At 37.3% G+C, this 24,967-nt stretch overlaps 1 protein-coding gene across 2 annotated transcripts in view; it reads right to left on the bottom strand.

The window, feature by feature from the left end:
• Positions 1-1,992: 1,992 nt before the first annotated feature.
• The window catches only part of TMX3 (thioredoxin related transmembrane protein 3), a 43,611-nt gene continuing 20,636 nt past the window's right edge, over positions 1,993-24,967 (bottom strand). For both annotated transcript variants that reach the window (XM_082355259.1, XM_082355260.1), the window contains 9 exons: positions 24,565-24,642; positions 22,194-22,260; positions 18,465-18,563; positions 15,611-15,668; positions 15,360-15,413; positions 12,151-12,207; positions 8,122-8,251; positions 6,746-6,814; positions 1,993-4,894 (listed from right to left, as the gene is read on the bottom strand). In XM_082355259.1, the coding sequence (XP_082211385.1) occupies positions 4,634-4,894; positions 6,746-6,814; positions 8,122-8,251; positions 12,151-12,207; positions 15,360-15,413; positions 15,611-15,668; positions 18,465-18,563; positions 22,194-22,260; positions 24,565-24,642 (873 nt within the window). In that variant the 3' untranslated portion in view covers positions 1,993-4,633. The remainder of the gene's footprint in view (positions 4,895-6,745; positions 6,815-8,121; positions 8,252-12,150; positions 12,208-15,359; positions 15,414-15,610; positions 15,669-18,464; positions 18,564-22,193; positions 22,261-24,564; positions 24,643-24,967) is intronic.

Below are 24,967 nucleotides of genomic sequence, written 5' to 3'. Positions count from 1 at the left end.
ATTGTAGTAAGGGTAGTAATTTGGGCGTAAGAGGTTTATATGATAATCTTGAAAACTAAACTACCTAGTTTTTATTAAAAATGTGAAATTAACCTATGTCCAAAAATAGGGTGAATTTTGTAAATTCTTTTACTCCTTTCAAAATCACCTGTTGTACAAAAAGGGAGTAATCTTTTACTTTACAAAAATCTTTAATATTAAGTCCTTCTATCAATTATTTGGTTTAGAACAATAAAGTATTGTTTGGAAAAGTCATATAGTCCAGAAGTCTCAATAATGCCAATTCAGAATCTTATAGTTTCCTTAGCAATCAGTTTAAGAATAAAAAGGAGACAAAGGAATTTAACACAGATTTATTAGTTACATAGATTATTTTTGAGTGTACATCAAAATATTAAATGTCATTGTATGAGTCATTAAAATCTGATCATTTACTGTAGTTTTGACTGGATTCTTATGGTTTGATATAGAATTTCTACTAACATCAAACATATGTTCAGAAACTGCAGAGTATCAAACAACTTTGAAGGAAAAAAACCACTGTTCCATAAATCTTTAAGTGACCCTAGTGATGAAGACAGAGATGCCAAGATCCTATGAAAACTCTGAATGAGAGGAAAAATATCCTCAGTTCCTATTACATATTCATCACTTTCACTTGACTGCTTCATCCACCCAACTAAAATTTACTATATAAAAGCTGGCCAACACTCTTTTTGGACTTTTTGCTGTAAAGGGAAGGGACGGTTGTAAACATGGGCGTAGAGGGTGGCTTTAGTGCTTGCATTTATGGCCTTACAGAATCTGTCTCAGGAAGAAATGTCGGCTTATGTTTACATGTTTTCAATGTGGGAATTCTGACCCCCCCAGGAAGCCAACTGTGTCCCTGGATATTCCTTTCGTCCAGTGCTCCCTCACGTAGAACTGCACCCCCCTCCCTGTCATCCACCCACAGACAGTCTCAGACACGCTGGGTAAATCCCACCCCTTCATACTGATGCCATCTGTATTGTCCTGGTCTCTTACCCTCTGAGTCCCAAAGATCCCAGAGATCTAATAGCAACAATTAGATGCTGAACAACAAATTATATGAGAAGGGAAACTAAGAAAAACAGAAAAGTAGAAAACTTACAAATGAGCGCTTTAAGTAAGCCTGAGTACCAGTTATTGCAGCTAAAAACTCCATGAGGACTGAGGCTGTGACTGCCTTGTACTGCTGTATCCTCAGGAGCACATAGAAGACGCTTAATAAACATTTGCTGCAAGAATAAACTGCAACAAAATAATAGCCCCTTTTTTTACTACTTGTTTAAAACATCTTTTCTGTTTATAGGAATGAACTTAGAAAAAAGTTGAGGGCTCTTATCAGAAGAGGCCGGTTCTAACCAGTCAGTCTGCACACATCCACAGGCTGTGTGGAACCAATTTTGTGGCTGTTACTCCTGTGCCGGAGTGATTCTCACTAAAAGATATGCTCATGGCATAAAATGGGAAAAACAAATTACAAAACATTAATCTGCATAAAGTTTTGTTTTTTCATAATATACTTCCCCCATTTGTTTGCTATTTTAAAAAAGAAAACCTTGAGGCTTTAGATTCCCATTTTAGTGACAGTGAAAGTGAGGGGTGGTTGTGTTGTGTCCAAGATCACAATCTGGCAGTTGGATCAAGGACTCAAATCCACTTATTCTAGCTTTAAACTCTGTAATTAATATTTTAAATGATCAGGTTTTACAAATACAAAATATATCAAACCTATGAATCTCAGGTTCTTCACCTTCAATATGAAAGAATTAGATTACAATCTATCTTATCTCTATCAAGTCTGTTTAAATTTTAGAACTATGTTTCTATAATTACAAATAACTTACAATTAATAAAAGGGGAAAAAAAACACTGTGGAAGATGAGTCTCAACTGTCCTTTTTGCTTTGCATAGAGAATTATTTACATCCCAGACAACCAGAAGATAAATGGTAAAAATAACAAACGGTTACATGTTTTCAACTCATTTATTTTAGAAAAATGAAGTTTTACAATTGGTGCCTTAAGGCAGGATATCATGAATTCAACGAGTTAGTAACACAAACTTTCAAAAACCTTTATAGATTAGTCCAAAGTAGAAAATTATTTTTTGCCCACTCTTGGACTCAGACACATTCAGAAAAAATATATATTTATAAAAATAAAATGGCAAACCTAATCCCACCAATTAATTGATAGTCTTAACATCCTACACTTGTTTATTTGAACACTCTCTATATAAAAAGAATAGCTGAGTGATTTTTCCCTGTCCTACTTCCATATCATATGAAGCAATGATGAAAATATTTAAATTACTTTTTGCAAAATCAAAACCCAAAAGCCCCTGAAACAAAACACAAGAAATATCAACAAGAACAAATATCCACTGAATAAAAACAATATAGCTAATTGTTTAGCTATATTGACTATTTATATAGACCCGTCCTTCAGCCTCTAGACATTTGGCTCTTCATGTTATTTCTAACTCAGGTACCAGGGAGCACTATGTATAAAGAAAGCAAGTGAAAATTCCAGGTCAATCCACCTAAGTTTCAGATAGCTAGAGATAGAGAAATATTAACGTACACAGTGAAACAAAAAGGACTGCAAGCTATAATGGGGTGCGCTGCTTCATAAAAACACGCACTTTCTCTCTTTGAAATATCTTTAGAAACTGTCTGAGCACCAGATTCAGCAACAGCAAGCATCTAGGATCTTGAATATTAGAAGTTGGAAACAGAACTTTATTGCAACTGAAAGAGAAGGCAAAACTCCAGCTTACTGAAGGGCATTCCCCCTATTGATATGTAATCACAGTGAGATTCATCACTGAATTAGGATGATATCTATGTTCTTCTACAAGATTCATTAAGAAAACTACCTTTATTTTGAAGTAATTTTTCCTAAAACGAAAACAGCATTTCTAGTAAACTCTGATATCACATTGAGGGGAAAACCATACTAGTGAGCAAAAATTTTCAACTTGTTTTGTGAGGATATTGTGACAATATCCTAAAGTAGAGACAAGTAGAAAGCAAAATTTTAATTAAAAAAAATTATTCACTTACAAAGCATCTACGCTTTTTGTTTCCCAAATAGACACACTTTGAAAACACAAATAAGAATATGGGGCAACAGTATAGTGTTGTGAAAAAAGATAACAGAAATAGCCCCAGGCTGCCCTGGGGACCACAGCCCTAAACAGCTTTACTATCAGGACCATGAATTACATAGTTTTAAAGTGATGAAACATTTTAAAATGTTTCATAACTCAATGAATAACCACCCAAATTACAGTCACTTAATAAAAATCCGAAACTTAGCTAAAATGAAGGTCTCAAACATAAACTAATCTACAATAAACATACCACACTGTTATTTAAAAAATACCAGTCTTTGTACATAACTTGGGATAGAATTCCTATGTTATTCCGTTATGGAGAGAAGATGAGAGGTCATTAGTTGAAATGGATAATAGCTGGGAGGATGGAGCAGGTAACTGGCAGATGTCTTTAATCACTGGACGTGAAGTTTCTTAACAGGCTGATTATGCCACTCATTACTCACTATGAACACAGACACGCCCGTAATATTACATAACAGATGTATGTCAATAAATTTTATATGTGTTTATGTATGTGTGTATGTGTATATATAGATATACAGACACACACACTAGATTATAAATTACTATAAAGTTACCATACCATAAAATAAAAACATGATATATATTACTTTTTAAAAAGCAGCAGGAGCTTTTTACCAAAGAAAAAATTTTAGACAAAATCCCAATATATAAAACAGAGAGATAAAAGTATGCTGTTCTGGCTAAAGAAGTGTAGGAGTGACAGAGACCCCCCTCCCTTCCTGCAGTGTTGGCTGAGACACCTTCTCAGTGTCCAGGGCATCATTTGAAATCACTGATCCAAGTAAATCCTGTTTCTGCTGCAAAGATTAAACATAAGACTATTTTTTTTCCCACGATATAGGCCCATATGAAAGTTTTATAATGCAACTGAGTATAAAGGTAAAAAGTAACATTTCCTCTCCTTTAAAAATAATAACAAAATAAAATCACTATGCTGTATAAAACCAAATTATTTTATCTCATAATCTTAATTTGATCCTTGGAAAAAGTTATTAGTTCTCCTTAAAGTGCCTAAATTTTAAAGACTTAATTTTGTCCATATAAATCTTATCCAAAACATGAGGAAAATGGATGGTAGGAGGCAGAGGTGTTATTTTTCTCTATCACACATGTGTCTTCTACCTGCCTGGCCAATTTAAATATTCTGCCCAAGAATCTTAATTTTGTCACAGAATATTCAGATAGAGAAACATGCAAATAGAAGTGATCTGGTAGAACAACATCTATAAGGTAAACTTTGATGGAGTGTTTTGATTTTGTTTGTTTTAGACAAACGTTTCGTCTCTTTGCTCCAAACATCTCCCCATTTACGGAAGGACTATTTTATAACCCATGCAGTTGATGTTAGCAAAATACAAACACCATGTTCTCTTCTGTAAAGGTCATGATTAAATGTCTAAATTCAATAAATAGACTCTTTAATAATTTGAAATCCTATGAAATATTTTATCTTAGTAAAGTCTCAATCTTTCTTCTTTTCTAACACATCTTTGGGTTCTTGCACTGCAGGCACCAGAGAGTCCCCACTCCTGGGCTCCTGTTTCTCTTTGCTCTCTTCTACCGGTTCTGGGCTTTCCGTCTCACTTTTGGACACTTCATACCGTTCTTCTAGGTAACCTCCATCTGTGTCAGCCGTGTAGATGCCGTAGCACATGATGCTGATGACACCCAGTGGCAGGCCAAAGAGAAAGCAGCCCATAAGCGGAGAGCTCTTGAATATAGACTGTGGAAAGATGATTACATCCCTCATTTGTATGCTGATATAAAAAGCATAAATGAATTTAAAACCACTACGGATTTCTTCCTCTTGCTGCCATCCAACTTGCTTTTAGTTCCAATGAATCAATGTCAATATTTCCGTTGTGACTATCGTGTGAAAGACCCTTGAGAAATTTTATACCCATGTATGTGTGTATGTATAACCAGCTATTGGCAGCAGAAAAGGGCACCAAATTCTCCACTACCTTTTCAAAAGATGTTTATTTTTCTCACATTAATCACAAAGGTCTCTTTGAGATGGCTATTATGTGCCAAGAGCTGTACAGTTATATCCTGGCTATAGGAGTCTGCTATGGAGAAGGGTGGTTATTGACCATAAAGAAGGTAATAGTCTCTTCACATAACATTTTTAACGTTTTTGACCTGTTTGGTTAGTAGTAAAGCAACATTAACTTAATAATTTCCCTCAGTTTGTATACTGTCTCCTCGGCTCCCAGAAAAGTAAAAGCAATTTAACTGAACAGGTTTTTCAAGTACAATATATTCTCTGGATTGTGACTGTAACTCTTGGGAACTAAACAGACAAGTTCAGAGGAGAGCAGGGCCGCTTTGGATTGAGAGAATGGAAGAAGGCATCACAGAATAAAGGTGTTCTGAGGCAGAAATTTAAGCGTAAGAACAAGGCAGGCCAGGGTACAGTGTGAGCTCGAAGACTGAGGAGGAGGATATGTGAGACGGACAGAGAATTGTGAGGGGCATCACTGGAAAAGGGAAGGGAAGCGATCAGAACTGATTATTCTAGTAATACTAATTAGGTGGAGGACGGCAGGCAGGGCAGGAGGAAGTGTGAAAACCAAGTGGAGGCCGGCAGCCACACACACGGGATAAGGGCCCAATCCGTGCAAAGAAGGTCAGCAGCCACACACACGGGATAAGGGCCCAATCCGTGCAAAGAAGGTCAGCAGCCACACACACGGGATAAGGGCCAATCCGTGGAAAGAAGGTCAGCAGCCACACACACGGGATAAGGGCCCAATCCGTGCAAAGAAGGTCAGCAGCCACACACACGGGATAAGGGCCCAATCCGTGGAAAGAAGGTCAGCAGCCACACACACGGGATAAGGGCCCAATCCGTGGAAAGAAGGTCAGCAGCCACACACAACGGGATAAGGGCCCAATCCGTGGAAAGGTCAGCAGCCACACACAACGGGATAAGGGCCCAATCCGTGGAAAGAAGGTCAGCAGCCACACACACGGGATAAGGGCCCAATCCGTGGAAAGAAGGTCACTGACAAACCGAAGGACGCACGGAGTAACTGATGAGTTATCAGCACGACTTTACTTCTCAGCAACAGAAGAAGGTTAGCTCTGTTTTGCTTTTGGCCATAGCGAATGACAATACCCGTGCAGGAGCTCAAGACAGACAACTGGAACCAAGTTCAAGGCTCCTACAAAGTCAGGGCTGCCCTGTAGCCAAGCCACGGACAGCTGAAGCTGGGGTGGTGAGAGAGATTTCTCAGAGCTCTCAGCAAGAAGGCTGCAGATCCAAGGACTGCAAAGGGCAGGAGGAGGAGAGAGACTCTGAAAAACACTTTAAGTCATGCTATCAGGTGAAGTGATTCTGAATTCCAGTTAACTCACCAATCATACAGAAATGAATAATTGGAGAAACTTAATATCCACCTGATTAGTGTCTTTTCTTAACGTAAATATGTACTAGTTCTTATCTTGCAAGTTAAGAATACGTATTTTTACCAAATCCTTTGAAATTCCAGATTTTACCTTAGTTAGACATAACCTATATACCTATATATTCTCAATTATTAGTGATACCAAACACACTGTCACAACTTACCACAATAGTAGATTTGGCATCAAATACTATTCTTTTCAATCTCTGCAAAATGCTATCTCCTCCTTGGGCCTTAAATTTAACAAGAAATAAAAAACAATTAAATTGTTATTTCACTACTATTACTTCATTTTTCTGTTAGATAATCTTACAATTGCAGGTCAAGAGTTGACTACAAAAAATTACACAGAGCACCTGGAAGAGCCACGGAGTAAATACTGACTGGTTTTTCTGTCCCACCCTCCTCTGCTCTCCTGTATGAACATGCGTCCTCCCTGGCCACAGTCCAAGCAGCTCGGCTGAGGCTGACCCACCCACGCGCCGGCCTGCCCGGCTTTTCAGTTTAGCTGACAGGGTTACACTTGCTGCAGGATATCCTCAAGGTCCTGCAGGGAGAGTCTGTCCGACGATGAAACCCAAAAAGAAAAAAGTGCTGCAAGGCAGAGGGAGAAAAATTCCTGATGAAAATCCATCAAATCCCTGCATCCAGCCACGCCTAAAGTCTGGCTCATTCCTTGAATTTCACTAACTTACAAATAGAAGGGTTCTCACCCATACAGGTGAGCATCGTTTCAACAAGTGTTATTTTCACAAATATAAAATTCCTACTGTGTGATTCAGAGTGTTTCCAAAGAAGAAATACTTGTTACTCCCTGAGCCAACTTTCAAATATAGTTTGTGTAAAGCTGAAACAAGTCTCACAAAGTAATAATTACACTTCACGAAAGCACTGAAGTCTCTTCTTTTCTTATTTTATTCCAGTATATTGAATTAAGATGCATGTTGGCCACCACCTGCTGAAGTGATTTCATGACCCGCTAATACGGGCTACAACCCAGTTTGAAAAACACTGCAATATGGTTTACAGAAAAAAACAGTGAAGATTATCCATTCATCATTTCTGAGAAATATTTTATAGGATTATACTTGGAACACTCCACTGGGGCTGGTTTTAAATACATTTCCTGATCTTTTAAGAAACTGTGGTATTATTCACAGGTTTTTTTAGAAAGCCAATAACTTAATGCAACTGTATTCTTGAATCCAGAGAGGTACTGAGAGTCAGGAAGTTCACTATCGGATAGCTCTGTACCCTGCAGACCTCTCAGCATCCCTAGCCCCTGACTCTAAATGCCAGCAACACCTCCCCCAGTCACTATGACAACCTATGTCCTCCAAGTAACATTCCACCCATTAGCAGCCTCTGCCACTTAGGTCCTGGGGAATGTGACTCAGCCCATCGTGTGAGAGAAGCAAGGATGGAGGCCTGCCCCTCACCCCGGGTGATGGCCGACTCTTTCTTTCAGAATCAGAAGAAAACAACTCATTTCTCCTCCACCTCCTCCCATCACCCCATTGCAATTAAAGCAAAAACTCACATCTACTGTGCCATCCAAAATGTTATTAATGAACTGGACCATGTCTTCTGCATTCTTAATCTGTCTATCTAGTAAAAAGTACTGTTGGTTTGAAGTATTTAGTACAACCACAGTTGGGACTTTTAATTCACTAAAAATAGAAAAACAAAAGAAATCAAAATGCATGTTAAACACAGAGACAACAAATATTCTGATACTTATTTGAATTATATCTAAATAACTAGAAGTACAAAAGGAGGGAGCTATAATAGCTCTGCCTTCCTTTGTTTACATAAAGAAAATTTCAAATTGCGCATCAACTTAAAAAATAGCTAAATTAACATTTATGAAAACTATTAGTATACAACATCAGACAAATGAGTATTCACGATCAAACCTAAGGATAAAAATTATTATGTATGAAGTATCCATTTCTGGGCAATATAATTCCTTGCCACAAGTTTATCTTAAATACCATCACTTTAACCATATACAGCCCACCTCAGTTAAAGGGCGTTCAGGCAACTAGAGAGGGAACAGCATGGTCTCCAGAGTTACACTGCCTGTGTTCGGATCTGATGCTTTCCCACAACTTTAAGTCTAATATTTTTCATTTATAAATGAATAAAGGTGTGGGGGGCAGGGTACCCATCTTGCTACAGAAGTTAAATGAGAAAATTCAAGTTAAATATCCAGCACATTCCTTGTATCAATACATAATACACGTTCAATAAATACTATTCCAAATTCTCTGAACTCCCACTACCCTACAGTATAATCACCCCATCCTCATGGGTGCTTCAGTGATATACTAGACGTCAATTCAGTTTGCAGACAAAAACCATAATATTACTAATGTGTCATTTACTTCAAATAATTTGTTTTCCCTTCAAGAATAGGGTTTTGCATAATCATAAAAAGGTACTTAATTCTGTATGCCACCTACATATCAGTTTATGGTTATTCATATGTCTATATATGAATGTATTATGCAAAAGCACAAAACTCTACAATAGAAACAATTTACAGCACTGCATTATCACCACATAAGTCACTGGGTCCAGGAGGCTGCTTTCTTGTTTATAATTCTCTATCCCTCCCCACACCACGTCCTTCTCTCACTGAGGCAAAACGTGCATACATGATCCCTGATGTTGGGCTCAGCCGTGTGGTTTGGCCAATGGGAAGGCACAGAAATGACTGAAGCAGAGGCTTGAAATGTGCTTGCCTTCTTGTGTTTCTGCTATTGCCATGAGAAGAATATCCCCCAGGAAGATATCCCTCCAGGGTCAAGGACATGGAAGACACGTACGGTAGACCTGGACCTAACTGGCAGCTTGGAGCCACGTCTGGCTGTGCCCAGCTAAGGTCAGCCAAGCCCAGACGAGTGAGAGAGAATAAAGGATTGCTGTTTTATGCCACTGGGTATCAGGGTGTTTTATTATCCAGTATTATTGTTAGGCAATAATTAACTGTAATTTTAAAAAAATCTTAGCTTCATTCTTGTTTATAAAAACATGAGACAACTTTTTAACTTACAGCAGTTTAGTTATTAGTTATCATCATAGTGCATCAGTAGCAAAATTCTATTTTTATGGAATGAAGTAGAACCTGGTCTTCCTATAAAAATATATCTTATGAAAAAGTTAAATACACAGCTGAACTAGAAACAATTTGTTCTGAAATAATTCCATTTGAATAACGATGAAAAATAGCACCTCATCCTATTCCCTCTTAACTATACTCACAAAAATCAAATACAAAATAATTTAATAGACCAAAGGTCTGAGAGTACCCTATTTCCTTTGAGAAAAAGTAAAAAACATCATCAGTGCTACAGTGTTAACTATCTTATATAATATCACGTATTTGCCCTACGTTAACTTTTAGGCATCAATACTTATTAAATTCTACTAATTTATGTGTCAATACTGATCTTACAGTAGTTAGGAGATTTTGCAGTAAGAGAGATCTGCATTTGAGGACTGGATCTCTTTGACTTACTTGCTGAGCATCCTTTGGCTTATTATTTAACTTCCTTGAGTTTCTTCTAAGAAATTTCAATTTCCTCATCTATATAAAATGGAAATAACAGTACTTATACCTTACTAAGTTAGTGTAAAAGTCAGAAAACATACATTGACAACTCAGTCCATTGTTGGTCACAGGGTAAGTGCTCATTAAGGACTGTCGATTATTATATAGCCATCATTATATGCCTTCTCTCTTCTCTCAAAAAAAAGCAAAGTATGAATTTTTAAAAAACCAAACAATAAGGGGTTGGTGGTACAGATTATTGTTCTCTGACCATAACTGTAGCAAAACTTCTATCTCACAACTCACATTAGAAATAATACTCATGAAGGAATGTCCATCCATCTCTAGAAATTCTGAATATTATCCTGAATCAAGGAGTTATTTATCAGATGCAAATTGCTTTGGCCTCTTGCCCACAATGTTTTACTGCATCACTTTACTGGCTTGCCTCCAAGGACATTATAAATGGTTGTATCGAAGTCCCTACTATATATACTGTAAAGATCCTATTAAAAATACATTTCTATTATAATGTGCCCCCCTTTATGAGATTATATAGCATAGCAATTTCTCTTAGGTTTCTACAAGGTCGGCCATACTCTTATAAGCAACAGTTATTCTATAGGGGACGGGAAATGTATAAGCAATGTTTTTCTACTTTGTCTTCAGTATTAAAAATCCAAATTGTTTAAGTACCTTTGGTAATTGTATAGATCCTTTACTTTATTTCCCTTTGTCTTGATTTCTTCATTATATATTACATCTGGTACTTTATGTCTTCGGTAAACCCTCTCAAATTTTTATTGGAATAAGGATAATGAATTGATTATAAATGAATAGAGGTACTTTACTTCGTAATTTTAGGCTCTTACCTGAAAATTATGAATGTTATTCTGGGTTTATAAGTTGGTAAAGCTCTGGAGGGCTTTCCGCCATCTTCACGTCCGGGCTATTTTAAGACCCATTTTCCAAACACTCTTGTGTTTGCTATTACACTCTGCCTGAAATAACCTCGCTGCATTCTTCATTCAGCTACTTCTCATTCTTTAGACTCCCTCTTGATTACCGGCTCTTGTGGCAAGCGTTTCCTGAGCCCCTGCGCCTTGCTGTGCATTTTGGTGTGGGTGGGTCTCTCTCTGTCTCCAGAGCTCCGTACCACACAGGCCTTCCCACATAGTGCTGTAGCCACCATGCTGTCTCACCCAGCACACTGTGAGCATCTGAAGACAGGGCCTCTATAATTCACTCATTTTTTTGCATCAACAGTGCAATGCCAAACAGTGTGTGACTTAGAGCAAATACTCACTAAACGTCCACTGAATAGAGTAGGCTTTTATTTGAAACTTATTAATTCGGTATAGGTCTGGTAAATGTTTTCTAACATCAACTTTCTGAAGTGACAAATCAGATCTTTACATCATAAGCATAATCAATATTAATATTAAAGCTGCAAAGTTTTCCTATAAACTTACTTTAGTCTGTTAAATTCTTCTAGAACAGCAATTAATTCTTGGATGATAAAAATTTTCTACTTAAGTTACATTTATTCATTAAAACTGAACTTAAGGTTCATATTAAACAGAAACTACAAAGTTTACAAGTTTTTGAATGATGTTTTCTTTCCAAAATACTATAAATTGACAATATTAAATTGGGAGTTTTTTATTTTTTGTATAGAGAACTTTAAAGTTTAATAAGTTTCAAATACAGATTTAAAACCTAAAGTAAATATTTAATGGGAGAATATCTGCATTAGCATATACAAAGGTTTGCTTTTTTCAGCTATTAGTCCTGCCTGTCTCTGAAAAACAGAAATTTAAAAATTGATAGAGTCGGGACTTCCCTGGTGGTCCAGTGGTTAGGACTCCACGCTTCCACTGCAGGGGGCACAGGTTCAATCTCTGGTCAGGGAACTAAAATCACACAAGCCACACAGTGTGGCAAAAAAAACAAACAAAAAAAATTTGATAGAGTTGATAGCAAAATCATTTCATCATTTAGCATTTTACTTACTCCATCAGCAAAGTATTTATATAGTCATTTCCATCCATATGGCCAAACTGAAAATCCCTAATCAACAACAACCAAAAAGAACAGAGAAGGAGAGAACAATATTAAATACAAAAAAAGATAAATATAAAGCACTGAATTTAGGGTTTGGTAAGCATGCAAACACTGTAAACATTTAACATATCAATCACAATAAATATAAAAAAGTATGAATTCTACTGGCTTTTGAGATACAAACACGTGACAAATTAAGCAAATTTTAAGACATTTCTATTTTGTTTCATACTGTGTAACACAAGAAATACATATATCATTGATATATCATTAGAAGACTTAGACTAAAAAGGGCATAATAATTAAGTAATGCAACAAATTTATATTGACTGTCTTTTATGACAGTAACAAACTGATTTAGCATACAGGAAAAAATATCACCTATTTTTTATGTTCCATTATTCTTTGAGTTCCTGTTAAATCATCATCTGTCTGTATTTGACTTGTGATTGCTCATTTAATTTTATCTCAAATGTATGAGTACACAGGCAACCTCCTTTTATTGAGCTTTGCTTTACTGCAGTTCCCAGGTACTATGTTTTTTACAAATTGAAGGTTTCTGGCAACCCTGCTTTGAGTGAGTCTATCTGTGCTATTTTTCCAACAGCATTTGCTCATTTCGTGTCGCTGTGTCACATTTTTGGTAATTCTCACAATATTTCGAACTTTTTTCATTATTATTATATCTGCTCTGGCGATCTGTGAGCAGTGATTTTTGATGTTACCATTGTGATGTTCGGGGTGCCACGAACTCTGCCCATACAAGACTTTGAATTTAAGCAATAAATGTTTTGTGTGTTCTGACTGCTTCACCAACCAGCTGTTCCCCCATCTCTCTCCCTCCCCCTCTCCCAGGGCCTCCCTATTCCTTGAGACACAACAATATTGAAATCAGACCAGTTAATAACAGTACAATGGCCTCTAAATGTTCAAGTGTAAGAGTCCCAGGTCTTTCACTTTAAATCAAAAGCTATAAAAGATCAAGCTTAGTAAGGAAGGGAAGTTGAAAGCTCAGATAGGCTTAAAGCTAGGCCTCTTCCAGCAAACAATTAGCAAACAAGTTGTGAATGCAAAGGAAAACTTCTTGAAGGAAATTAAAAGTGCTACTCCAGTGAATACAAGTGTTAAGAAAGTAAAACAACCTTATTACTGATATGCAGAAAAGTTTTTGTGGTCTGGGTAGAAGATCAAACCAGCCACAATAGTTCCTTAAAGCGAAGCCTAATACAAAGCAAGGCCCTAACTCTCTTCAATTCTGTGAAGGCTAAGAGAGGAGAGGAAGCTGTAGAAGAAAAGTCTGAAGCTAGCAGAGGTGGGTTCATGAGGTTTAAGGAAAGAAGCCATCTTCGTAACATGAAAGTGCAAGGTGAATCAGCAAGTGCTGATGTAGAAGCTGCAGCAAGTTATCCAGAAGGTCTAGCTAAGATAAGTCTTGAAGGTGGCTACACTAAACAACAGATTTTCAGTGTAGATGAAACAGCCTTAAACTGGAAGAAGCCGCCATCTAGGACTTTCTAGCTAGAGAGGAGAAGTCAACAATGCCTGGCTTCAAAACTTCAAAGGACAGGCTGACTATCTTGTGAGGGGCAAATATAGTTGGTGACTTTAAGTTGAAGCCAATGCTCGTTTACCACTCTGAAAATACTAGGGTCCTGAAGATTTATGCTAAATCTATCCTGCCTTTTGCCCTACAAATGAACAACAAAGCCTGGATGCAGCACATCTATTTACAGCATGGCTTACTGAACATTTTAAGCCCCACTGTTGAGACCTACTGCTCAGAAAAAAAAAAAGATTCCTTTCAAAATATTACTACTCATTGACAATGCACTTGGGTCACCCAAGAGCTCTGATGGAGATGCACAGTAAGATTAATGTTGTTTTCACTCCTGCTAACACAACACCCATTCTGCAGCTCATGGATCAAGGAGTCATTTTGACTTTCAAGTCTTCTTATTGAAGAAACGTGTTTCCTAAGGCCACAGCTGCCATAGATAGTGATTCCTCTGATGAATCTGGGCAAAGTAAACTCAAAATCTCTGGCAAGGCTTCACCACTCTAGATGCCATTAAGAACATTCATGATTCACAGGAAGAGGTCAAATATCAACATTAACAGGAGTTTGGAAGAAGGTGATTCCAACCCTCATGGATGATTTTGAGGGGTTCAAGATTTCAGGAGAGGAAGTCATTGCAGATGTGGTGAATACAGTAAGAAAACTAGACTTAGAAGTGGAGCCTGAAGGTGTGACTGAATTGGTATAATCTTGTGATAAATCTTGAATGGCTGAGGAGCTGCTTCTTATGGGTGATCAAACAAAGTGGTTCCAGGAATCCACTCCTGGTAAAGAGGCTGCGAAGACTACTGAAGTGACAACATTTAGAGGATTTAGAATATTACATAAACTTAGTTGACAAAGGAGCAAGGTTTGAAAGGACTGCTTCAGATTTTGAAAGATGTTCAACTATGGGTAAAATGCTACCAATGCTACGGAGAAATCGTTCATGAAAGGAAAAGTCAATGGATGAGGCAAACTTCACCGTTGTCCCATTTTAAGAAAAAGCCACAGCCACCCTGACCTGCAGTGACCACCACCCTGGTCAGTCAGAAGCCATCAACATCGGGGCAAGACCCTCCACCAGCAAAAAGATTACAACTCACTGAAGCCTCAGATGACGGTCAGCATTTTTAAAGTATGTACAGTTTTTAGACACAATGCTACTGCACACTTAATATTCAAAAACATAACTTTTATATGTACTAGGAAACCAAAACTTGCATGTGACTTGCTGTACTGCACTGGGCTGGAGCCAAGCCCGCAATACCTCTGAGGTATATGCCTGTATGTGCATATTTTCTTACCACCAACTTATCCCAAATCCTATCAAGACTAAGCTATGATACAAATTATAAGTTTTTTTTAAACTTGTAAGACACATATCAATAAACTTCAAGTCCAAACAATTCATACTGAAATGCTACATGCTGTAATTCACTTCAGCTCCTTGATTCATCTTTGAAAGTATGAAATACTCCTACTTTTGCTTTACTGTATTACAAAACCTAATTAGGTTTTGTAATAAAAGAAGTTATTTTGTAAACAAAAAAGTTGTTTTGTAAACAAAGATAATGGAGCCTTCCAGAATGCAAACACCTACCTGTGGAACTGGTCTCTATAATCTCTAGCAACTTCCTGAATAATTGACTTTAATCTGTGAGAAAACAAAAAATACATGAATATTCCATTTCATCAACTTGAAAAATATAATTATTCAATTATAATATATGCTGCCTTATCTAATATCTAACACTGCAGGAAAAGTAAGATACTGTGTCAAGTTTATCTGAAGCCATGTAAAGTCTGAATTGGATGATATTTGAAGCTTAAAACTATTTCAAGGCACCATACCTGGTATGTTCAACTGATGTATTTTTCTCATCAATTACTGCAATAGCCACAAGCTTTCCTGAAATTAAGAATGACATATCTAAATTCAATAATCCTCATTAAACTTTTCAATTATTACTGTAGCAATGAATAGGAAAATAGTATATAGTTTACAGAATTCAATTCCAATTATCTTAAACATGTTATGCTTAGCAGAGTGAAACAGTGAACTGTTGACTCCAAGTGATAAATTCCCACCTACCTCCCATCCCTGAAATGTAAATATCAATTATAGTAAATATTTAACAATTCATATACTCAAATTGTTATTTTTTTCACACAACCCACACACTAAAGTAAGTATTTTGTTGAAAACTAAAACTGTAAGGAACCAGTTGATAAAAGAAATGTACTAAGAATTACTACAGCTCTGAAAAAATGGTATAGAACAAGAAAATGATTTTTACCATGTTATTCCCTTTGGTACCACGGGCCACTGTTTGCTAGTAATTAATGCACAAAATAAAACTGACTCAAATTTATTTAACCCTCAACAGAACATAAATCATATTCATCTCTGACATCCTCCAGGACGGCAGCATGATGTAACAACCAGAGCACTGGTATGGAAGTCAGAAGACCAGGCCCTGCAATCCAGCAGGGTCTATTATGGTCCAGGCCTGGGAGAACAACAGTGAGGCACAGCGTCCATTAGCCACGTGCCTTAACCTCAGCGGACGCCAACTTATTTTAGAAACTATTATCTATTTCAAAGTCATCTGGAGAGTTGAATGAGATGACATGTACAAAAATACTGGGATAGTTTCTGGCTCAGAGTAGGTATATAAACGTAGGATTAAATCGACAATCTTTCAATCTCATCCCCATATCTTCTCTAATTTCATACTTAAATTCTATACAAACTTTAAATTCTACACAATCTTGACGCTTCTTTTAACCCCCAGCTAAAAACATTAGTTCATAATGTTTATTTCCCCTCTTGAAATATTACTGCATTTACTGTTCAGTGTTTGGTTTTTACTGTTATTTCTTTAATTTAAAGTGCTTCATGAGTTTTTTCAAAATGCCTACAACATGTCCAGCATCTTCCCACAGGCCGACACAGGTGGTTTCTCGCGTATTAAGTTCACAGTTACTGGGCGCCAAGCAATGTAGCCGGCACAGGGCTAGTTCCCGAGGCCGCAGTGAGAAGCACACAGACACAGCTCTGCACGTGGGGAAGACAATCGCACACGCAGACGTGTGGTGAACAGTCAGAAGACTCTGGGAGGACGGAGACATGGGGTTTATAAAAGAACATTTTGTAAGAGTAAACTAATGTAGTTCCAGGGGGTTAGTGAAAGACTTTCCTAAGAAAGCAGTATTTGGTCTGACTTTGACAGATGAATATAAATTCACTACACTTTTCCAGGCAAAGAAAAGAGAATATTTAAAGGTGCTCTGGTGCAAGGTGCACAGCGTTTTCAGGAAACTGAACAGTCAGCATGGCCGGAGACGGGAGAGAGTGAGACAAAACGGGAAAGTAAGCAGGAGTCGGAAGATGCAGGGACCTGCAGTCGCCAGAAGTCCTGAAAATACACTAGGTGTCTGAAGCCACCGAGGGCCAGGAGCCTGTTGCGGGGCTTATATGACAAGTGTCCAGGCAGGACCACAAATGGGGCACAGCCGAAGCTGACACCCAACCAGGGCAATTACGCTGGGAACACAAAGACACACTGCCATAGCCAACTTCTTTCCAAATCAATCTGGGAGAAGACACTGAAGAGCTTTGGCAAAGCTGCCTATTTTAGTTGCCGCCTCCTACGATGCTGTACTGAGAGCAGAACTACCGTATTCCTACATTCTCCCCCTTTTCCCTTCACACGGGCCTGCATGAATCAGCAAGTAAACCCACAGTCTCTGACAGTATCTGCGTCAACTTCCAATACAGAGCTAAGACACACCTCCTTCTGTAAGGAAAGCAAAGACAGAAGCATCACCAGACACAGAACATTAAAAGAAGACTCAGGAACCAGAACAAATACCATCCTGTGAAAGTTACAAAGTAACAGAAAAATGTGTTAGAGCCCTTCTAATTTGTATTCTTAACCAGATCCAAGAGCAGGAAATCATGAAGAGGAATCTCTATGCCTATTATTTCTCAGAAAAAAAAACTGAGCCTTGAGTAACATTTTCCCATTCTTTTAATCTAAAACTATACTTTCATCCAACTATCATAAAGTTGTGAATGGAAACAAATGTGGCAACAATAACCATGACTTATTTCTTATTTGTAATTCATTATAAATTTACAAAACACTTCCTCCTAAAATTTACACGGTTAGCTTCTTACAGTTTTTGTAGTTCACATCTATTTGAGACCAGTCCTTACAGCTGTAGTTCCTTACAGCTTTCTTTTTTGCATCTATATTTATATTTGCTTTGCTTATCATTTTCAATTACATAACTTCAAGAAACCATGCCAATCTGATGCCCATAGTTTCTTCACAGGTAAAAGCAGGCTTTCAAAGGTTGTGATAATTTGTATTCCAACTCCTATTACAAAATCAGCATCCTGCGGACAGCTTTCTGGTTGGTTATTTTTTTCTCATTTCCTTATTCTCCAGGCTCTGTTTTCCCTGTCACTATCATTTCTATTAGTAAACCCTTTCTAGCTAATCTTTATTCCACATGCAAAGGTATGTTCTTTGGTTAATATTAATCTATATTCTCATAAAGTTGAAGTGGCATTCAGGTCTGAAAGAAGGAATGATATTATGAAATAGAACTTAAAAAATTCATTTTCTACAGATTGAAGTAATCAGTTAAGGAAAAGTTTTGTAGTGTGATGGCGAGTTGTATATATGCTTGTTACCGGTATCTCCAAGTTCATACAAGAGGAAGCCATCCATTGTAAGATAATTCTGAAACCTCTCCCTGTTGATCCAAGATGACAGATCACCATCTTCGTACTCTTAAAAAAACAAAACAAAGTTGATAAATTATAGTGTAAATATGACGTTAAAATGTTTATAATGTTTAATCTAGCAGCATGTATAAAATGCCTGACATAGGATCATAATCTTAAATTCATAAATTTCATTTTTAGAAAGCTATTTGAAGCAATCAAATGTAAAAAAAGGATTAATGCACAAAACAATTCATTATTATAGCACCACTGAAAATAGCAAAAGATAGATAAATAAAAATAAATAACTGAAATATCCTAAACAGGAAATAATTTAAATCATTATGGTACATGTTGAGAAAGACCATTTATAGATTTTAAAAAATTATAATAATTAAGTGGTAAAGCAGGTAACAAAACAGTATTACAACATGACTGTAACTCTGTAAAAAATAAAGTATGAAAAAAACTGATAGAATGATAAAGTGAAGGCATATATATACTCCTATTAAATAGTTTTCCTGAGTTGATGGTTATTCTTGGATGATGGCATTATGGGCAATTTTTATTACAATTTCTTTGTTCTCTATTTTATGACACTTTGACCTCAGTTTACAACCCTCCTTCATATGTAAAACAAACTCACATATAAAGTCACACATACTGTATCAGCCCTTTTCAACGTCAAATACTTCCTCTGATAAGCAGACAGGAAACATTTACAATATCCAAGAGAATTATGTCCTGATTAGAAATATAATTCTGAAGTAATTCTGAAAAATTATTACAACTGCATGAAAAAGAAGTTGATGTAAAAGCCTACCAATATGGATGAAGACTGGATTTTACTGATTTCTTGAAAGATGTGCTTTTTCTGTCACTTGCATTGCTAAACAAAACATTTTCAAGTTATCAAACCTATAAAATAAGTAATATAATGCAAATCTGAAAGTATTTATGGATTTGGATTTATGAATTAGGAAAACAAACATAAAACTAGAAGTTGATTATTGGGCCATAATCTCCACTCCAGGTCAAAAGCAAATTTTCTAAAGATTATTCACAAAAGCGATAAATCTAAAACTCATTAGGAAATAAACCATCCTCCTAAGCCCCATCCCACTGTTCCTGAAATTATTAACAACAATGTAATAGTAGGATAAGCATTCAAAGTAACCTTTTATCTGAAGACTTCAGGCAGGTTCTAAGAACTGACTGCTGCAGGTTAGAAAATGTTGGCCTTCAAAACAGCTGTAGATGCTAAACACATTACCCCTCTCTTTCTCATGCATCAGAGGCCACATGTGAAACATGGATGGGGAAGGGCACTTCTTAGCCATTATTTAGACTTAAATGTATTCTTTAATAAAGAAAATCAGGCCTTTTTCAAAAAAAAGTGAAGTGGCTCTCTGAGTTAAGAAACTCATAATGCAACTAGAACAAGAGATTTGAAGGCTAAATCTTGGTTATACCATGTACGATTTTAACTTGGAAAAAACAAAAACAATCTCTTTAATCCTGTTTGTTTATAAAACAGTAAGACTGCTGATCTCAAAAGATTGTTGTAATTATCAAATAAGACAATATATTGAATATACTAAGTGCTTATCATACAAGGAGTGTAGATAAAGAATAAATGGATGGAATATGAATTTTCATATTTCAAATATGAAATATGAACATATTTCAAATAAGTTCCTCTTAATTTCCTTTTTAAGCCCAATGTCTCATGCAGCCATTCAACAAATATCCAATGAATGAGCAAAGGAATGAACCTGCAATTTAACTACATATCTCTCTCCTTTATCTAACATTCTTAGTTACCCCCTCTGTAATCTCAGGATATTTATCTATCTGCCTTACTACCAGATTCAGGTGAGAATGAGATGAAAATGTCAAGTTAAGCAAATAGATAGCACCTGCTGCACAAACATAACAGGTAAGTGGTGGCTATTATACTACATCAAGGAATAAACATGGTCCTCACATCTATCTAAAGATAGGGAAGCTATAAGATTTTACAACTGCTTTGTCTTCATGTTACTGTCAAAACAATTAAAATGCTCCTTTGACTAAAACAAGACAATCAAAATATTCCTTTTATTAGATATTCTTCTATTCATTTGAGTCATTTAAGCAACTCAAAGCTTACAGCTCTCAAACACTTGTAGTTTCTTCTCTGTCACAAAATAATATGACTGAGCAGGACCCCTCAGGGGCAGTCCTGGGCGACCCTTCCCCCATATTCTCTGCTTATGTAACCGTATCTGATGCACATTTCCTGAGTTGTTTTGATGACCAGGAGCACTTATCCCCCAGGCCTACTGGAGCCTAAGGATTGATAATGTTAACTGACACGGCCCTTGCTGTTACCTCACCATCAACCAATCAGAGGACTGTGCACCAGCGGATCACATACCCTGTGACTCCCCTCCCTTACCTGGCCTTTGAGCACTAGCTGCCCTGGACTCCTTGCTTGGCGCCCTGCACTGAAGCTGCCCTTTCCTTCACCACAACCCGGCGTCAGCAGACTGGCTTTACTGCACACAGGAGAGTGGACCCAAGTTTGGTTCAGTAAAAATAACTCTCTAGAATGTTTCTGATATGAATAACATGGTCCCTATCTGTGCTCTCCAACAAAAGCCAAGGCCACTGAGTATATGAAAAGTAGCTAGTAAGAATGAGAAACTGAATTTTTTATTTCATTAATCGTATGTAATTTACAATGTTACTAACATCGCTAGTAGGTGAGATTTTGCATTCGCTTTTGCTTTTGAGTGGCTGTGTACTGTCCAACAGATGTCGCGTTTCAGTGCTTCCTGAAATCAGAACTATCTCCCCATGCCCCTGTGAGTTTGCTGCACTGCCCTAAGCTACTTCAAAGCCCAGTTTGCGAACTCTGGTAGTAAGTATTTGATAATACCAAGGAATTACTGTTAATTTTGTTAAGTGTTATAATAGCATGTGGTTATCTTAAAAAAAGAAACTCCAAAAACCCCACATTGTTAAAGAAATGCATAATAAACATAGAGTCAGGGACACATAATGAAGCACATAGCGATGAAATGCCACTGGATTTGCCAAAATGCTTCAACAAAGAAAAAAAATTGTTGAAGCAAATGTGGTAAGATCTTAGTAACTGTCTCACCTGGGTGACAGGTATGTATGTAGAGCTTATTATTTTAGCATTCTCTTTACTATAATGTGTGTTTGATATAATAAAAATATTTTAAAAATAGACCAAGTATTTGCTTCAACAAAGAAATGCTGAATAGCAGGTGGGTGGTTACTTCTGTCAGGGAGGGAGAGAAAAGGCTACAGACGAATACCCCAGGGCTTTACCACTATTGAAGATGGTTTATTTCTTTCACATCTTTGTGTGTCTCAAATGTTAGACCATTTTAAAATTAATTTTGAATATTTTAAAGTAATGTATAGAAATTGCCTAGGGCTCATTTCTAAAAAAGGCAAATGATCTGACAAAAAAAGAAATTTACTGTAGCCAAACTCAGAATGAAAGAACACTGAGTGGAAAAACTAAAGTTGAAGGGTAAGAAAAACCTAGCAGTCATTCAACTAATGGGAAATGTAAGCAGTAGCTGCATTTACTAAATCTTTCATCAACACGTAAGCCCTATAATAGACACAACATTGTAATTATAAAGTGTTTACATGAGTTAAAACTTTGGAACTTACCATCATAAACAAAGTAAGTTTCATCTTTGAAAACAAGCACAGCGGGCATCTCTTTCAGGGTCACATACTGCGAAAATCAGAAAAAAAATTTCAGTTGGTAGCCATGAGTTCAAAAGCATTGAAAGTTACCAGGGGGAAAAAAGAACACAATGATGACAACCACAAAAAAGTTACCAACAGTTAAAAAGAACACAGTCAATCCCTAGCTGATCCAAGGACTCGGCTCGATATCTCTTTATACGCCCCCTGGCACGGTGCCCTGTTTGCTATGGTGAAACCATGAAATATTCTTAGAGCTGTTAACAGACTCAAAGATATCACAGGAAGTGAAGGCCAGGAGGCACTCTGAAACGGCGGAAGAGCAGGGGCTCAGGTAGCAATCGGCATAGGTAGGTTCTCCACACCACTCCCAGGCTGTGAAACAATGAGTCCATCACTTCATCCGGGGAGTCGGCTTCCCGTGAATCAAGGACTCAGAGCACCCACCTCACTGGGGAGTCAGGAGAGTGAGATCTGCTAACACACGTTGAGAGGTGAGCGCACGCTTAAACGATAAACTGCTTTATGAATGGGAACTTACGGTGGCAATCAATAATAAGGAATCCATTCAGTGGGTACCTGCTTCTTATACCTGTGTTGTACTTATTTCAAAATAATAAAATTACAGTAGAGAAATCAGTATTAGAGCAGAAAAGATATAATTTAGGTAAGCCACACAGAATTACTACATGAGTATGGTAATACTGAGCATAACAACAAATAAATCAGTAGATAACTAATAAAGTAAAAATAATAAAATAAAAAATAAGGACAGCTATCCTGGGAAGATTAAAAAGGGAGGAAGGTATGTCGCAGGTGATCTAGAATGATCTGGTTACATTACAGCACCATGAAAATAACTATTGTAAGGGCAGTGGTAAAGCTCTCAGGTGAGGCTCTACCATCCAGCATGCCTCTATTCACCCATGGTTGGCAACTCATCCACACAGGTACCCTGGGAGTATTTCACAGCATTCAGCATCTCTCCCTTTCAAGGGTATCCCTGAGTGAGCCAGTCTCTGAAATCACACCAGTGAGTCACTTGTCCCCATTACTCCTCTGAAACTGTTTCTCTTAAAACCACCAACAACCTCTATGGGGACAAACACCATGGTTCTTTCCTCTCCTCACGTTGGTTGCTTCACAGCATCTTGCACAGTTGGCCACTCCTTTCTTAAACACTTTTTATCTTGGCTTCCCATTCACCTTGTTTTCCTACTTTACTGACAATTTCTTCTCATTGTCCTTTGCTGTTAGGACCTGGACCCTCTTATCTCCCACCAGATTTGCATCCCATGTCTAAGAAGTTTATTTCATTTATGCAGCCGTGACTTATCTCCAAACCCTTATCTGATGCTTGTACTTGGATGCCTAATACATCAACTTAAATTAAAATAAACCTTCAAAACTCCATCACTCCTCCCATACTCCAACTTGTTCCTTCCCCAGTATTCCCCAGCTCATAAATAACACCACCAGCTAACCAGTTGTTCAGGCCAAAAACCTAAAAGTCATCCTTGATGCACCTCTTTTCCTCTAGAACAAGCTCAAAAAATTCTATCTCCAAATACAATTCTTCCACTTCTTCCTAATTCTCTTACTAACTTTCAAGCCTAAATCCTAGATTACTTCAAGAGCTCAACTGAGCTTCCTGATCTAGTCTCATCCTGATCCAATTGTTTCTGCACTTGGCACAGAGTAATGTCCTTAAAATGAACTTGAGACCAAGTCCTCACATGCGTGGCCATGACCTAGGAGGCCTCCACTGGCCTCTGCCTACCTCCCATCTCCTTCCTCACTGCAGTTCAGCCACACTGGCTACCGCTCTGTTACTCCACTACGCCAGGCAGGTTCTCATCTTGGCCATCTGTAATGTCTGTTCCTTGCTTCTGGTTTACTATGGCCACAGATCTGTGCGTGGCTCCTTCACATCCTGTAAGTCCCATTTCAGATGTATTTTCTCCTCAGACAGACATTTCTTGATCAATCAATCAAGAGTAGCCATCCCACCTCTAAATGTCCTTACTATCACACTGCTCCTTTATTATTTTTTAGAGCAGTTACGATATCCTGTTTATAGCTTTGTTTACCGAGAACCACTATCTCAGTCTGAGGACCCAAGAGAAGGCTCTTATCTACAATACTAAAATTTAGTCCACTTCCCCCACCCATGAGAACATAAACTCCATCCTATCAGGGTCCTGGTGATCTTGCTTGCCATCAATAATCCAGGACTTAAAACTGTGCATGGCACACAATTAAAGGACAACAAACAGCTGTTGAATATGTATAGTAATTAATACACTACTTAAAATCCAACTTTAAATATTACCTCAGGAACGACTTCTTCTGAGGCAGAAAAAAAGTATGTATATACAATTAATTCTGAAGCAGCATCGATATATTTCTCCTGTGAAGATACAAACAGAAAAAAAGTAACTTTTAAATATTAATCAAGATCAAAATTCATTCCTCATTAAACATTCAGAGCAAGTAGTATCACTGCTAAGTAGTATCATCACAATTAGCTACCTTAAGTTTTTTCATGTGAAAAGATTAAATATAAGGAAATGAAATAAACTGTTTCTAAGGCAAAAGACCATTGTAACTAAGTGCTTTTATATGCCTTCAAATAAAGTTCATTAAATATAGCAAGCTCAATTCATATTTATTAATTTAATTTGATGATGATTATAGGAAGAGATGTGTGTCTGACATGCAAACACAAACATACA

Source organism: Balaenoptera borealis (genome assembly GCF_965194805.1).
Source record: "Balaenoptera borealis genome assembly, chromosome: 14".
Classification (NCBI taxonomy): domain Eukaryota; kingdom Metazoa; phylum Chordata; class Mammalia; order Artiodactyla; family Balaenopteridae; genus Balaenoptera; species Balaenoptera borealis.
The sequence above is the reverse complement of the archived record's forward strand: the minus strand, read 5'-3'. Positions and strand labels throughout refer to the sequence as shown.